At 44.5% G+C, this 17841-nt stretch overlaps 1 protein-coding gene across 2 annotated transcripts in view; it reads right to left on the bottom strand.

The window, feature by feature from the left end:
- The window catches only part of LOC116979633, a 164457-nt gene extending 150805 nt beyond the window's left edge, over window positions 1-13652 (bottom strand). For both annotated transcript variants that reach the window (XM_033031272.1, XM_033031273.1), the window contains exons 1-2: window positions 13519-13652; window positions 2702-2743 (exon numbers count right to left, since the gene is read on the bottom strand). In XM_033031272.1, the coding sequence (XP_032887163.1) occupies window positions 2702-2743; window positions 13519-13645 (169 nt within the window). In that variant the 5' untranslated portion in view covers window positions 13646-13652. The remainder of the gene's footprint in view (window positions 1-2701; window positions 2744-13518) is intronic.
- Between the last annotated feature and the right edge of the window lie 4189 nt (window positions 13653-17841).

The following is a 17841-nucleotide window of genomic DNA, read 5'->3' as shown; positions in this document are numbered from 1 at the left end:
CCACTTGTGTCCCCCACTTGCAGAGAGCCATGGACCTACACCCCAAGATCCCTCTCTACACAGGGCTCTAGTCTCCCAACTGTATGCCTACTGTACATGTTACAAAAATAAATTAAACCTCAATGCTCCCAAGGGTCTTGCCATTTACTATAATACTTTCCTCTTACATTTTACCTGCCAAAATGCCACACCTCCCATTTTTCAGGCTTAAACTCCATTTGCCATTTCTCTGCCCGTATTTACAACTGATGGACATGCTCCCGTCTCCTTGCCATCCACAACTCTGCCAATTTACAGATCATCTGCAAGCTTAATAATAATCAAATATAATCGATGAGTACAAACATTTCATAAGGCTGAGCGTAGAATTGGAAGATAAATTGTAGAGCTATTAACAAATACTCCAAGTAGCAATCCAACAAGTTTATTTGCATATAATAAAGTCACACTACAAGTTGTCACCACTGTGACTAAATCCCGACTAACCGCTAGTGTCTGGAATCGTTAGTAATATGGTTAGTAATATACAGTAAAACCCGGACTGGATTATATATCCGAATGGCGTGTAGCATGTGTGTATTAGTATTCAGTAGAGCAGATCTACAGAAATTAAGAAGGCATGGTGGCCCAGCGGTAGAGTTGCTGCCTCACAGCGCCAGAGTTTGTACGATCTCCCCCTGATTTTTCTCCGAGGGTTTTCTCCGAGCTCTTTGGTGTCCTCCCACACTCCAAAGACGTACAGGTTTGTAAGTTAATTGGCTCGGCGGGAATGTATAAAATGTAAAAATGTCCCTAGCGTGTGTAGGGTAGTGTTGATGTGCGGGGATCGCTGGCTGGTGCGGACTTGGTGGGCCAAAGGGCTTGTTCCACACTGCATCTCTAAACTAAACCAGAAGATTTTTCAAAGCATCACTCGCTGTAAACCAATTTCTGCTTTTTTATTAGCAACCTGAATACACGTTGACAGTTTTATCCATCAACCATCCATCAAGACATCATTCAGTTCGCACTTGTGTTCTGCATCAACACCAGAACTTCAGCGACAATAATTATTCCTTACTTTGACTTCCCCCAATAAACACATGGTTAGTTACCAGCCCACACTAACCTCGTGAAATTATCTTTGTTAAAGCAATTACTCAAAATATATTCTGCCAGACTATTAAATAATTAATGACACCAGGTAAATAAATCAGTTATCTCTTGATTTTGATACACAATTAATTCAGTGACTGAATGAAATAAATTCTAAATTGGATTCAATAAATAAATAAATAGCTTCTGGTTGATGGGTAACATTTAAGTATAAAATCAATTAGATATTTGAATGCGCTGAATAGATTTCACAACTTCTTAGATGCTAAAATGAAAATACCATGTAGTGGAACAAATACATGTATCCAATTAACTTTTTAATTCGCTACAAACTATGAGGACACGAGAATCGGCCAACAAAAATGGCAAACTGTGTAGGAAGGAACGGCAGATGCTGGTTTACACCAAAGATAGACACCAAATTCTGGAGTAACTCAGCAGGACAGGCAGTAATCTCTGGAGAGAAGGAATGGGTGACGTTTCTGGTCGAGACCCTTCTTCAAACTGCGGCACCAGTACTTCAGAAGTGTCACCAAAACAAATACATGGGAGACGGGGAACTTGTAGCTTATTCATGAGCTCTGATTAATTCCCAGAGTGAATGGAAACTTAAATCAAAAACCAATCTTTAAGAAAGAACTGCAGATGCTGGGAAAAAAAAGGTAGACAAAAAATGCTGGAGAAACTCAGTGGGTGAGGCAGCATCTATGGAGCGAAGGAATAGACCGGAAACATCACCTATTCCTTCTCTCTATACATGCTGCCTCACCCGCTGAGTTTCTCCAGAATTTCATGTCGACCCTGACCAATCTTTGTACCTTTTACATACATACCCAATTGTCATAAGTCACGGCAAATAATCCTAGCATCTTCTCTACTCACTTCGTTAATATTGAATACAATCAGAAAAGGATGCAAATGTTAAAAAGTGTTTAGTGACATCCCCCGGGGTAATTCAGTTGGTTTACAAGCCATGAGTGAACATTTCTAGTCATCAAGCCAAGATATGAATATTTATACAAAGTATCGCCACGCTAACGTGAACAGAGCAGAACGGAAATAAACCTCCCATCTAATGACTCCATTTATACCTCACGCTGCCTCTGCAAGGCCAGCAGCATAATCAAGGAACAGTCGCACCCTGGCCACTGTCTCTTTCCCCCCCCTCTCCCATCAGACAAAATGTATGGAAGTGTGAAAACACACACCTCCAGATTCGGGGACAGTTTCTTCGCAGCTGTTATCAGGCAACTGAATCATCCTACCACAACCAGAGAGCAGTCCTGAACTACAATCTTCCTCTTTGGTGACGCTCAGAGTATCTTTGATCGGATTTTGCTGGCTTTACCTTGCACTAAACGTTATCATGTATCTGCACAGTAAATTGATTGATTGTAATCATGTGTAGTCTTTCCGCTGACTGGCTAGCACGCAACAAAGATTTTTCACTGTACCTCGGTACAGGTGACAACAGACTAAACTGAAACTGAACTGAAATCCCTAAAGTTTGATCATTTTTGTTTGAAATGCAAGACAAATATACAACTCAGTATTACTTACAGGGGTAACTTGCGCAACCTGTTTGGTGTAAATGAAATAGACTTACCTAATATTCCAGTTCCTAAAATGAAGGCAATTGTAAGGAAATCTGAAGAAAGAGAATTTAAAAAAACCATGAATTAACCGAGTCTTTTAATATGATTATTTCCACATAAACATTATAATCAGATGAAAATCAGTCAGAAATTACAAGCTATGCACAAATGTAACAGGTACGAGGAGATATTGCAGGCGGCTGTTACCTTGTATATAACAATTACAGCTAAATTTGATTCAACTTTGACTCTCTGGCTCCATCTTGCATTAAATGTTATTGGCATTATTCCCTTTATCCTGTATCTGTACACTGTGGACGGCTCGATTGTAATCATGTATAGTCTTTCCGCTGACTGGTTAGTACTCAACAAAAGCTTTTCACGGTACACGTGACAATAAACTAAACTCAACTCATTCTCACTTTCTCAGTTCCCCGTCTATTCTTGGACAAAGAGTTTGGAATGCTGAGGTGAACGCTGTTACTAGCGGGAGTTTGGACTTGTTTTCTTTTGGTATCCAGACACAACAGTGTGATTGACTGTCATTTTGTTTATTTTAGTTTGGTTTAGAGATACAGCGCGGAAACAGGCCATTCGGCCCACCGGGCCCGCGCCAACCAGCGATCCCCTCATATTAACACCATCCTACACCCACTAGGGACAATTGTTACATTTGCCAAGCCAATTAACCTACAAACCTACACTTTGGAATGTGGGAGGAAACCGAAGATCTCGGAGAAAACCCACGCAGGTCGCGGGGAGAATGTACAAACTCCGAACATACAGCACCCGTAGACGGGATCTAACCCGGGTCTCCGGCGCTGCATTCGCTGTAAGGCAGCAACTCTACCATTGCGCCACCGTGACCATTTGGGGGTTTAAAAAAAAAAGAAAATGCCCCTTGTATTTGTGCAATCTAAAGGTTTTATTAATAACCCTAATTGCATTTTTGTTTAATTTCCTCTTTTCATTCTCGTGCATTTCCTTCTTAATTTCCTCTTCCTTGAATGCTTACATTATATGCGGAAAAGAACGTTACGACAAATTTATTTTGTTGTAATGTTTGGGGGTGAGTGGGGAAGCCGGTGGAGGACGAGGGAGTGCAGATTTTGGGAGGGAGGAGTGAGAATTATTTTCCTTCCCTTCACCACTGTGAATTTAACACAGCACCACGACAATAGTTGCAGGACGAGGCCATTCGGCCCTTCGAGCCAGCACTGCCATTCACAGTGATCATGGCTGATCATCCACAATCAGTACCCCGTTCCTGCCTTCTCCCCAGATCCCATGACTCTGCTATCTTTAAGAGCAGGATTTGCCAGTGGGAAGAGCCCAGTGTTGAGATGTCATGGTGAACTGCCCGCCAGATTCCAATGCTGGAGGCTATAGTCGGGGAATTTCAATTTTAATGCAAGAAAACACTGCTTTTAATCTGGAAAATGTTGTTGTCTAACTACATTTTACATGATCTCTCACTGGAACATCATACATGAATATTAAAAAGGACACAAAGTGCTGGAGTAACTCAGCAGGTCAGGCAGGCAGCATTGCTGGTGAACAGGGAGGAGTGTTCACTATTCAGTCTGAACACAGAACAGCACTTCCCCATGTTCTCCACAGATGCTGCCTGACCCGCTGAGTTACTCCAGCACTTTCTATCTTTTGGTATTATCCAGCATTTGTAGTTCTTTGTTTCGAAATAAATATGAACGCGTTTCAGCAGTTTGCCCTTGGCCTGTATTGGTGATGATCTACTACCAGGGCCAGGTCATTATTGAGCCAGTTCCCAGGACGGTACACTTGAAGAGAACAATAGCTGCAGAAGCTGGAACATTTGTCAGGTTGCTCAGTGTTGGCGGGTTTCCACCCATCTCTCGCCACTGCACACACACAGCCGTGCCCACGGGAATGGTCAGTGCAAATTAACAGCAGACACGTGTGGTTTTGCAACTGATGCTTCCTCAATAGAAGCTACTGCGGTTTATTCGTACTTTTACGAACTCCAGGCATTCGGAGACACAACGGATGGCAGACGATGGAATCCTGGGTGTAATTACTCGACTCGTACACAGGTAAAGGTATAAGCATCTTTAATAGACTGCTCCGTGTCAGATATGCAGTACATTATACCATATAACCATATAACCATTACAGCACGGAAACAGGCCATCTCGGCCCTTCAAGTCCGTGCCGAACACTTATTCTCCCCTAGTCCCATCTACCTGCCCTCAGACCATAACCCTCCATTCCTTTCCCGTCCATATACCTATCCAATTTATTTTTAAATTATAAAAACTAACCTGCCTCCACCACTTCCACTGGCAGCTCATTCCACACAGCTACCACTCTCTGAGTAAAGGAGTTCCCCCTCATGTTACCCCTAAACTTCTGTCCCTTAATTCTGAAGTCATGGCCTCTTGTTTGAATCTTCCCTACTCTCAATGGGAAAAGCTTATCCACGTCAACTCTGTCTATCCCTCTCATCATTTTAAAGACCTCTATCAAGTCCCCCCTTAACCTTCTGCGATCCAAAGAATAAAGACTTAACTTGTTCAACCTTTCTCTGTAACTTAGTTGCTGGCTGGTCCAGGCTGCTGCATCTACTAAATGCAATGAACACTATAAAGCATGCACTAGGCGGGGTTATTACTAATAAGCATTCTGATTGACTAACATGCAATAGCCAATCTACATCTCTTCTCGTAGAAAATGAAATGCATTGCTTTAAACAATATGCTGAGGGAATATAGTAAAGTTAAACAAAATCTCCGCCTTAAAAAGTTCCATTGACTTGGCCTCCACAGCCGTCTGTGGCAATGAATTCCACAAATGCTGCCCGACCCACCGAGTCCCCCCAGCACTTTGCTCTGCTCTAGGTTTTCAGAAACCAGACAATGGATACAACAGAACTGTTTAACTTTAAAAACAAACTTTTAAATCAAGTCAAGTTTATTCGTCACATACACATACAAGATGTGCAGTGAAATGAAAAGAGGCAATGCTTGCAGATTGTGCAAAAAAACCTACAAATCTTCCCCAAATAAACCCAGGAGGGCTACAGACACACCAAACGTGTTCCATTTCACCCATGAGATGACCCCCGGTAAGTACTTTTGAACAAGGGGGTTGGAAGAAGGTATACATTTGATCAGTTTTCACTATTCAGATGTCCTTCCCCTCAGGCATTCACTCATGTGAACGACCATTTGCCATCGCTCCAATTCTTTCCAAAATTGTGCGCCCTAACTATGCCGTCTCCCCCCACCCCCACCCCCACCACCCCCACCCCCCCCCAAACCCATTCCGTATCCACCTACTCCATCTCTTGCCTGAACATTTGGCAATTAGTCTGTTTGCAACCTCGCCACTATGTTTATTCGCCTATGGTGCTGTGAAGAGCCTTGGACAACTTTTGTCAATAACATTTTTTATTTTATGTTTATTTATTTATTTTTAAATTACATCTGTAACAGCACAACCTTGCCTCTAGATATTCACTCACACAAACTTTTCTTGCTTCTCTGCTCTTTAAACGTTGCCAGTTCCCCTCTGAACTGACATTGGGGCCCATTCCTTGATCACTCATTCCTCACAGGGTAAAGCCTGTGTCCGGTTCAGCAACTCTTTAGCGTTCAGGTTTAGAGCAGCGTAACCTCAGTCTCACCCTCGGACATGTTCACCATTCTCTCCACAACTTCAAACTGTCCTGTTTTCTCTTTTTTCCCCACCCATTTGGAATCCGTTTCCCGTTCCAGAACTCCTGATCACATTCACAATCTGCCCATTTACTTTCAGATTTCCAGCGCCTGCAATTCTTGGATTTTCAATTAAAATTCCAATGTTCATTCATCATTTTCTCATGATCTCAACTCCTACCAACCCTTCCAAAACCGCCACTCTGTCTCATTCCCAAACTTAATGACGCCATCAACGGCGTTTAACACGTCAGCTACTAACATGGTAGTTATTGGATCTGCTTCTCGAGAGCTGTCCTCGTCTACTCCTCTCTCCGAGTGGTAGAATCGAAGGAGAGTTGGTGGGAACCTGACCACCAGGTGGCGCCGGAATGGCTGCTTCACCAACAGCCTGTCTCGCCCTTTTCTCTTTTTGTTGTTTTCCAGTTAGTGCTAAATGTATATTTTAGTGTTCTTCAGCTTTGTTTTTTTGCGGGGATGGGGTAGGGGAAACTTTTTTAAATCTCTTACCTCGACGGAGATGCGATTTTTTTCCGTATCGTAACTCCGTCCGCACTGCGGCCAAACATCGAGGAGCTGGCAGCCTCTTGCTGGGGATTAACTTTGGGAGCTCTAACCACGGGAGCCTGCAGGACGTAACATCGTGGAGCTGGTGGTCCCTGTCGGGGATTGCCGTCGGAGCTCCAACAACGGGAGCCTGCGGACTTTAACATTGTGGAGCTCACGGTCCCTTGGTTAGGGACCGACTTCTGGAGCTCCAGGCTGCAGGAGCTTTGACCACCCCAACGCGAGGGCTTTGACAGCCCCAATCGCGGGAGCTTCGATCACCCGAACTGCGGGTGGTTCGACTGCCCCGACCACAGGAGAGTAAAGAGTGAAGAAAATTAGGATTTATTGCCTTCCATCACAGTGAGGAATGAGGGGAATCCGCTGTGGTGGATGTTTATGTTAACTTTTATGTAGTTGTCCATCTTATTACTTTTTTTAGTATGGCTGTATGGTAAATGGAGTTTCATTCTACCATAAATGGTACACGTGACATTAAAATACCTTGGAAGGGGGGACAATAACACTGGTTTAATATAGGATTAGTGTAAATAGGTGATCGATGGTCAGCATGGACTCGGTGTGCTGAAGGGCCTGTTTCTCTGCAGTTTCACTCTATGGCTGTGATCTTTCTCTCCATGTTAAAAGCTCTTAAAAGATACTAAATCTTTTGTCTTCTCCCATTTTTGTGTCTCAATGTCAAACTAAATGCTAACACTGCCCAGGGCACCTTGTGCCATGTGACTGTGACAAAAGGCACTCTTAAATTTGTGTTGACTAAACATCCAAATCTGCAGCATCTGGACATGGGAAAATACGGGCAAGATGGGAACACTCAGCAGGTCAGACACCTTTTGCAGAGAAACAAACAGAAATGTTTCAAGTCAAACGGCCTTTCTGATTTGAGATTTTTTTTAGGTTTCAAAGCACGGACATCAAATAGAGTTCAGCTAACATCATAGCCATTGTGAAGACGGATCCAGACCCGAAATGTCTCCTCCTATCCATGTTCTCCTGAGATACTATATTTTAGGTAGACAAAAATGCTGGAGAAACTCAGCGGGTGAGGCAGCACCTATGGAGCGAAGGAATGGGTGATGTTTCGGTTCGAGACCCTTCTTCAGACTTAGTTTGTCTGCCTGCCCTATATGCTGTGAAGTATCTTGCCCCAATCCAGAAACAGAATCAGATTTAAAGTGAAGATAGACACAAAATGCTGGAGTAACTCAGCGGGACAGGCAGCATCTCTGGAGAGAAGGGATGGACGACGTTTCGGTTTGAAATCCTTCTTCAGACTGATCAGGGGGGGGGGGGGCGGGACAAAGAGAGAATGCAGGCGGAGACAGTAGTGTCCCCCTGCAGTGGGAGAACTGTGAAGGGGATGGAGAGAGAAAGTAAGGGCCGTCTGAGGTTCCAGTTCCAGGTTTAAGGTGAACTGATTGAGTGGCAGTGGATTAGACTCAAACCTTCCCCATTGTGGTTTGTTGAGGATTTGAGCAGAAGATCTTGTATGTTATTCCGCAGCAGCAGCACAGATGTTGCCTGAGCCGCTGAGTTACTCAAGTTTGAGGTTTGAGACTAAATCTGCACACAATTCTCCAGGTGTGGTCTCACCAGGGCCCTTTACAACTGCAGTAGGACCTCCTTGCTCCTATATTCAAATCATGGAGTAACCCAACTGGACATGCTCTCTCTCTCTCTCTCTCTCTCCCCCCCTGTTCACTATCAAGTTCTTTTTTTCACTATTGGCCATGAGCAGGGTATACTCAGGGGTGGCACTGAACAGGTTAATGTGTGCCCTTTGTTCCAACCAGAAACCGATCGACAGACAGACACACAGACAGACACAGACAAAAAATAATAAATCAGTCTGAAGAGGGTCCCAACTCAAAAAGTCTCCAGTAATGCTGCCTGACCCACTGAGTCACTCCAGCAGTTTGCATCCATTTGAGTAAACCAGTGTCTGCAGTTCCTTGCTTCAACAAGAGTAAAAGTCCAACATCGACAACAAGGTCTCTGCCAGTCTATCCAAACCACCTGCAAACTCTTCCTCTCTAACATCTGGAGATTGGTGTTCGAATTGGAGGAATTATCCAGCAGACTAGTCAAGTGATATCCTGACCATGAGCAGCTTTACAATGGCCTTTGTATCAACCAACATGTTTTCTCCCCAACATGCTCCTGGCAAACTCCCAGTTTACTTTTGTTCAACAATGAGATGTCGTTTTAGTATCACAGATACAGCATGGAAACAGGCTCTTCGTTCCATGGAGTCCGCACCGTCAATCCTACACTCTGCAGACAATCTAGAGAAGCCAATTAACCGGTAAACCTGTACGTCTTTGGGATGTGGGAGGAAACCGGAGCACCCGGAGAAAACCCACGCGGTCACAGGGAGAATGCACAAACTCCTTACGGACAGCACCCATCATCAGGATTGAACCCAGGTCTCTGGCGCCGTAAGGTAACAAATCTACCTCTGCACCGCTGTGCCGCCCTAGAGATGATCATCAAATCAATTGCTGGTGTATTGTGCTACAAATTCCACATCCTTGCTCATCTCAATCCTCAGATTGAACAAGATTAATTTGGATTTTGTCATCTTGAGATCTACCAAAATTAGATTTTTTAAATCACATATATTTTTCCATATATGAAATTGAACAGTGAACACAGAGCAGCGCAGTACAGGAACACAGCATCATCATCGGCCAACAATACCTGTGCCAAACAGGATGCTAACTAATCTCCTCTGCCTGCACCCGATTCATGTCCCTCCATTCCCTGCATATCCATGCACCTGTCCAAGATCCTGTTACATGTAACAATTGCATCTTCCTCCACCACCACCATTCCTGACAGCGCCTTCCAAACACCCACCAGTGTAAAAATAACTTGCCGTGCACATTTCATTTAAACGTTGCCACTCTCACCTTTAAAGCTATGGCCTCTCATTGTTGAAACTTCCATCCTGAGAGAACTGTTCCACCAGGTCCCCTCTCAATCTCATGTTCCAGTAAAAACAATCCCGGTTTGTCCAACCTTACATTGTGAATACCCCCCCAATCCAGGCATCATTCTGGTAAACCTCCTCTACACCCTTTCTGAAGCCTCCACATCCTTCCTGTAATGGGGTGACCAGAACTGCACACAATTCTCCAAATACAGCTGAAGCGAAGTCCTCTAAAGCTGCAACACGACTTCACGACTCTTATATGCAATGCCCCGACCATTGAAGGCAAGCATCCCTTAGGCCTTCTACACCACTATCTGGTTGCGTAGTTTGCTTCCTTTAGAATAAAATCATGTTCTTCCATCCGTGCCTCAGCACGCCAATTGCTGATGCCGTGTTCTTACTTTTGTCATCTCCAAGCTTGGGGCAACACCCATATGACATCACATAGACTTGCATCCGACCAGGATGCATCACCCATGGTCAGTCATGACCGAGAGGGGCCTACTATACTATACTATACCTACCACGTTGAAATAAAAAGCTATTAAAACTGAAGAGAAACTATTTTTCTTTAAGCACAGTAAGACAGATCACCAAAAATGCTAAATCATTCTGCCAGCAAGTTCGTGTTCAGAAAACATAGGAGTAGAATTAGGCCATTCAGCCCATCGAGTCTACTTCACCATTCAATCATGGCTGATCTATCTTTCCCTCTCAACCCCATCCTCCTGCCTTCTCCCCTCTTGCATTTGAACCTCCTAGAAAATAATTAGCACCTCAGCCTCAAGCAATCTCATAAATAAAACTATGAGAGGCATAGATAGGGTAGACAGTCAGAACCTTTTTTCCCCCCCAGGTGGAAATACCAAAGACTAGACGGGGGAACCACTCTTCATCTCCACCTGAATACTGTGCAGAAGGCTCACTATTTTGCAGCCAAAGACACTGCCAATCAAGCAACAGGTAGATCATATCCTTTTATTCCTTGCAAAATGGCAGAAACCATGGTTTTCTCCTGCAGGTTTCCACGATTATCAGCAGATGCAAGGAAAAAAAACCCTTCGTAAGGATCCAACGGGGTAAACCTTTATAGATTTGCAGGTTAGCTGAGATTTGTGCAACACTATTTATCTTCAGGCCACTATTTGTAGCCCTGGAGATTAAACCGGCTTGTAAGATCTGAGCGAGTATACAGTATTTGTGAGAGAAATCTCTTCAGTTTGGCAAGGAGTAAGAAGCTAAATAGGTCAGAGCTTATGCTTGCATGATGGAAAAGTATCATACAGCAATTCAATAGTCATCAATCTACAAGGCATTCCATTATGGAGCAATTTAATCACACAGATCGATTGTCAGGAGTCAAAGCCTGAACAGCAGCATCCACAGTTCCATCTATCCGCTCAGAGCATCAAATCCATTCATCAAACGAAGACACATGTGTCTCCATTTTGCCTTTATCATTTATCCTGAACTTTTTCCTCGTGTCACTGATCACAACTACGAAGCTCGGCTTGGATCAATCATCATCTCCAACGGCATCAGGTTAAAGGAAAGCCTGCTGAAGATCTTGTCAGGATCAAACTGAGCCCCATATAGATGTAGGCACCGTTTCTTTCCCATTCTCAGTACACTTATATTTACTGTACAGCGCCGAAAACCCAGGTTCGATGCTGAACTCGGGTGCTGCCCATGTGGAGTTTGCACGTTCTCCCTGTAACCGCGCTTGTTCCCTCCGGGTGCTCCGGTTTCCTCCCACATCCCAAAGATGTGCGGGTTTGTTGTTTAATTGATCTCTGTAAATTGCCCCCTAGTGTGTAGGGAGTGGATGAGAAACATAGAACGAGTGTGAATGGGTGATCGACGGTCGGCGTGGACTCAATGGGCCGTAGGACCCGTTTCCTTGCTGGATGAAGCTATGCCCTGTGTTCATGACAGATAGCAATGGTTCTTGCCAAGCGCATCAAAACCAAAGAGGCCAAACTGAACAAATATTAAATCATATTAAATGTATTGTGTAGGGGGGGAAACTGCAGATGCTGGTTTAAACCGAAGACAGACACAAAAAGCGGGTCAGGCAGCATCTCTGGAGAGAAGGAATAGGTGATGTTTTGGGTTAAGACCCTTCTTCACTGGAATATACTTTTCTTTTAAATGGACTAAAATTAAATTGTTCTGAAGTGAAATTCACTTCCCTTTCACTGACAATGAATGTCGTAATATATGACACATTTGTATCATGTGTGATATTAATGTGCGAGTCACGGAGTTGAATCGGCCCGTTCGCGGAGCTTGGAATCGGCCGTGGGATTTACCATCATCCGGCGGGGGCTTCAACATCGAGAGCCTCGATCGCCTCGACGCAGCGAGAGAACAAGCAAGGAAGACATAAGACTTTTTGCCTTCCATCACAGTGAGGAGGTGCCTGGAGATTCACTGTGATGGATGTTTGTGTTAAATTGTGTTCATTGTGTGTTCTGTTGCTTTTTTTCCTGCCATGACTGAAAGCAGTGGCGGACTGGGTCTAAAAATATTGGTTGCCAGGAGACAAAGGGGGCCCACTTCATCAGGGTGCCCACTTGATATCGGGGGCCCACTTGATATCGGGGGCCCACTTGATATCGGGGGCCCACTTCATCAGGGGCCCACTTGCCATCAGGCAAGCTGACACCCTGGCCAGTCCGCCACTGACTGCAAGGTACACAATTTCGTTCAAACTATTGTTTGAATGACAATAAAGGAAATTCAATTCAATATTGGCAGGAAAAACCCTTAAAGCAGCAGCGAGGGGCACAGTGTACCCCAACTATGTGTTGAAAGTCTGACAGAATCCTCAATGCATGGGTCACAAGGGCAGTGGAGGGTCTATGTTCACGGATTTAACTTTTGCCTGGAGCCATGTTAAAAATGTACTTATCATACTGACAACATTGAACTGAGCAACTGCAGAAAGATGCCCGCTCTTTCCACTGACTATAATGTCTGACTACAATAAACTTAAACTTTAAGATCTTTACAAAAAATAATCTGATGTGGAAAGCCAATACTTTGGAGATTGCAACATCTGCAGTTCCTGCTGCCTCCACGTTTTGGAGGAGAGTCACCATCTGGCTCTAAGCCATACATTCATTGGGTAATGTACAGTACTCTGTAAACATCATTTCGCTAGATGGGGATTTGGGGAGTTTTTTGGGGGGGGGGAACCTTCATCAAAAGTTACTGCCCCCTACAAACAGATCTTTCATTGTACATTTTCAAAAGGAATATTTTAACAACACGCACCAAATTTTATCAAACTGCGGCACAAACTACAAAAACAACAAATGCAAGTTACCAAACTGTGGTAAACATTAGGTCAAGTTGCCACCCATAAAATAAGAGCACAAATTAATGCAATTACACTGAGGATAATTCAGAAAACAGAATCAGTCTGCAGTTCCCAGAATACACAACTAATGCCACGAATATCACGTAATGCGTGTGGAAAAATGCGTCGCCAATTGCGGCTGAGATATTTGTTATTTATGTTTAAACCATGGAGCTAGTGAAGCTCAGGGGTTTAAAGAGGCGCCGCCGTCTCTCCCTCCCTCCCTCTCGCCGCAGCCCCCTCCCTTGCACAAGATGCTGAACTCACAGCACTGCAGGTAAACCAGCCGCAGCTTCCACGGGCTGTCGCGGTTCTTCCTGCTGCTGCTGGATGCCATGGAGAGAGGTCTGTAGGTGACCCGCGGGGAGGAGCTGCTCTCCGGCTCAGCTGCCATCGCTGCTGCTCGGCGCGGCCACGGGTGGGAGGCGGGGGATGCAAAGGAGGGAGGGAGCAGCAAACGGGGCAGCGCCGCCGCACTGGAGATGCCAACGGATTTGCAATCTTAGCTAAATGTAAAATTGAGGTTGAAAACCTTGTTTTCATTTTGCATTTAGCTAAGATTGCAAGTCCGTACGCGAGCTGCAAGGACTCAAATCGTTATGCAATTACTGCTAAACTAATTAGTAAGGGCACACATTTTGTTCATCAGCTGCATTAACTAACGTCCCGTGAGCATACTTTTTGCATAGACTTGTGTGTCTAACCTTGCAGAACACAGCCAATGGTTCACAGTAATTCAGCACAGAAATGATGTGCCCAACTTGCCTGCACCGACCAACATGCCCCCATCTACATGAGTCCCACCTGACTGTTTGCCCCATATCCTTCTAAACCTAACCTATCCATGCATCTCTCTGAAGAAGGGTATCGACCCGAAACGTCACCCATTCTAGAAGCTGCCTGTCCCGCTGAGCTACTCCAGCATTTTGTGTCTACCTTCGATTTAAACCAGCATCTGCAGTTCTTTCCTACGCACACATCAACAATCAACAATCAGTTTTATTCGTCACATTGCACATAAAGTGCAAGTGAAATGAATTTGCCAGCAGCGGTACAATGATAAAGAACACACAAAAACACACTCAAAATTTAACACAAACATCCACCACAGCATTCATCATTGGTGGAAGGCACAAAAATTGGCCAGTCCTCCTCCATTTCCCCCCGTGGTCGGGACCACAACCCTCCGCAGCCGCCGCTGCGGGCGTCCAGGTGTGCAGATAAGGTAAAAAGTCCAGGTAAGTCCTGAAACGGTGCCTCCCCCACCGGAGACCGTGGCTTCAGGTTGCTGTAGGCCGCAGGTCGGCGGTCGAAGATTTAAAGTCCCCGCCGCAGCCAGAAGCACCGCAGACCGGTCGAAACTCCCCTCCAGGGGTCCCCGGCGAGGGACCCCGCTCCTGATCCGGGACCGCGGTAGAAGTTTGCCGCTGGCCGGCGGTGGAAGCTTCTTCTTCTCCCGGGTCCCCCACGAGGGATCCCAGGCTGCGGACGCTGCGTCAGACCTACCCCGGACTATTGATAACAGCACTTCACCATCTCACAGTCAGACTTGATGCTGACTACAGAGACGATAACATGTAATGTTTCCTCCGCTTGTGTTACAATAAAGACCATGAGTTTTTACTCCTGTGTATGGGTCTCATTACACAACATGGTGTCAGAAGTGGGATGGAAGTTTGCTGGTGCGGTCGGGGTGGTAGAGAGGTGGTGCTGGTTCATTCACAGGCAGGATGTGCTGTCTATTATGTCTGTAGGTGCCGCCGTCGGCACTGACCAGGTATGAACGTGGTTCGAGAACAGTTCCAGATATTACACCGAGGCTTGGATTACACTTGGACTTACCTTGTCTGTACATCTGGACGCCCGCAGCGGCGACTGTGGAGGGTTGGGGTCCCGACCACGGGGGGAAATGGAGGAGGACTGGCCAAATCTTGTGCCTTCCACCACAGTGTAGAATGCTGTGGTGGATGTTTGTGTAAATTTTTGTTGTGTATTGTGTGTTCTTTTTTATTGTACCGCTGCTGGCAAATTCATTTCGAATAAAACTTGATTGATTGATTGATTGATTGAGGCGGTCATGGCCCTTTGCTGTTTGCAGACGGACTACTTGTCCCTTGGCCAGTGGTGGAAGTCGTCTACTCGTTTTGTCATACCGTCTTTTTTGAACGTTGCGTTTTTGTTGTCGCTTGGACTGGATTTAGAATGGTGTGCGAACTTGCGGCTCCAATGTCTGTTTTGCTACAGGTAGTGTGGCTCGGGTCTGTCTTGGCATCAGGTGCTGGGCGGGTGAACACAGTACAGGGTCACGGGAGATGGTGCGCATCATTGCCTGCCACTCCTGATCTGATCGTCTCGCCCACGTCCACGCCCACGCCACCTCGACCCCTGCCAAGGTCTCCAGTTTCGTCGCCGGCGATGCTGCTTCATTCTCCTGCTGCTGTTCTACCACCCATTTCATCTCCGGTGAAGGGAGGAAATGCAGGACTGTACTGTACATGTGCAGGTTGCAAATGCAAGCCTAACCCAAAGTACCAGGATTATGTTTGAACTGCCTTTGGTGTTATTCCCTTCAGCTTACTTATACATACCAGATGTAATCAGTGGAACATATATTTTGTATGTGATTTTCACATCTATCTTATTCTGGGTTACTTCAAAATTTGTTACTCCTGTGTATGGGTTTCATTACACAACAGATTCTTATTAAATCTTCCCCCCCTCATCTTAAACCTATGTCCTCTGGTTCTCTATTTCCCTACTCTGGGCAAAAGGCTCTGTGCATTTATCTGATCTATTCCTCTCATGATTTTGTACACCTCTATAAGATCATCCCCCAACCTCCTGCGCACCAAGGAACAAAGTCATTGATATCCCTCAACGTCCAATGAATCTGAGCAAGATGCTGCACAAAATTCTATTTGTATAATAAATATACAATGTTTGTGAAGAATAGTAATCTGGAAGTATATCTTTAAGGAGATGTGTGAGGCAATTTTTTTACACATTGGGTGAGAAGTGGCTGGAACGCACTGCCGGGGATGGTGGTTGAAGCAGATATGTTTGTGGCATTTAAAATACTTTAGTTAGGTATATGGATATGCGGGGAATGGAGGGATATGGGTTATGTGCAGGTAGATATGATCTTAGCATCATGTTCAGCACAGACATTGTGGGCCGAAGGGCCTGTTCTTGTGCTGCACTGGACTTGTACCCTACTGTTCTATGTTCTATCCTGCATAAATATTAAAGTTGTGGGAAACATTGGAAATGATATCCTGTATTTTGACACCATTATTGCAATTAGTCCAAGCAACCAGTGAAACCAAACAGGGGAGGATAATACATTTTGTGGAGAAGGTTTAGAAAATAGAAAATAAATTGGTCAAAATTGTAAATGAGCAAAAAGATGGCAAACATAGTTATTTCAGAATAAATTTACATATTTTATATAAAGAGGAGAAAGTGGCTAAAAAGTAAATTGAAGAATGTTGAATGTTAGCCAGATTGCTAATTGACTTGACACTCAATGTAACCAATCCGTTCCCAAATGAGTAAACATTTCCAAAAGTATTGAAGTAATTTCAAACAATAAGTACTGGACCTTAACTCAGTGTGACATTGATAAGAACAAGGGCTGAGAAACTATTCTTAATGCAGAAGCTAATGCTCAAGAGATTGTAACCACAAGATATAAAGATTGGTCAATGTTCCCTTTAAGACCAATAGGTCATAACAGTGTTAAAAACATTTTAATCCATCACTTGGCTCCACCCAAGACGCATCTTTATCAATGTACACAACTGCTGTTTGAACATAAATGAACAGGACAGTCTACAGAGCCCTCCATAATGTTTGGGACAAAGACCCATCATTTATTTATTTGCCTCTGTACTAGAAAATTTGCAATAGAAAAAAATCACATGTGGTTAAAGTGCACATGTTTATACAAAATCTCTCAATTTCAGGGCACCATAATGTTGGAGACAAATGGCTTCACAAGCGTTTGTAATTGTTCTGGGGTGTTTAATTGCCTCCTTAATGCAGGTATAAGAGAGCTCTCAGCACCTAGTTATTCCCTCAGTCTTTTCATCATCTTTGGAAACTTTTATTGCTGTTTATCAACATGAGGACCAAAGTTGTGCCAATGAAAGTCAAAGAAGCCATTATGAGACTGGGAAACTAGAATAAAACAGTTAGAGACATCAGCCAAACTTAAAAGAGCAACCATAGTTCTGGAAAAAGGTCTTGTGGACAGATGAGACGAAGATTAACATATCAGAGGGATGGCAAGAGCAAAGTATGGAGGAGAGAAGGAGGTAGACAAAAGTGCTGGAGAAACTCAGCGGGTGCGGCAGCATCTATGGAGCGAAGGAAATGGGCAACGTTTCGGGCCGAAACCCTTCTTCAGACATCTATGGAGAGAAGGAACTGCCCAAGATCCAAAGCATACCACCTCATCTGTGAAACACGGTGGTGGGGTGTTATGGCCTGGGCATGTATGGCTGCTGAAGGTACTGGCTCATTTATCTTCATTGGTGATACAACTGCTGATGGTCATAGCATAATGAATTCTGAAGTGCATAGACACAT

Source organism: Amblyraja radiata, chromosome 13, assembly GCF_010909765.2.
Source record: "Amblyraja radiata isolate CabotCenter1 chromosome 13, sAmbRad1.1.pri, whole genome shotgun sequence".
In the NCBI taxonomy this organism is placed as follows: Eukaryota; Metazoa; Chordata; class Chondrichthyes; order Rajiformes; family Rajidae; genus Amblyraja; species Amblyraja radiata.
This window is presented reverse-complemented; position numbering and strand designations above follow the sequence as displayed.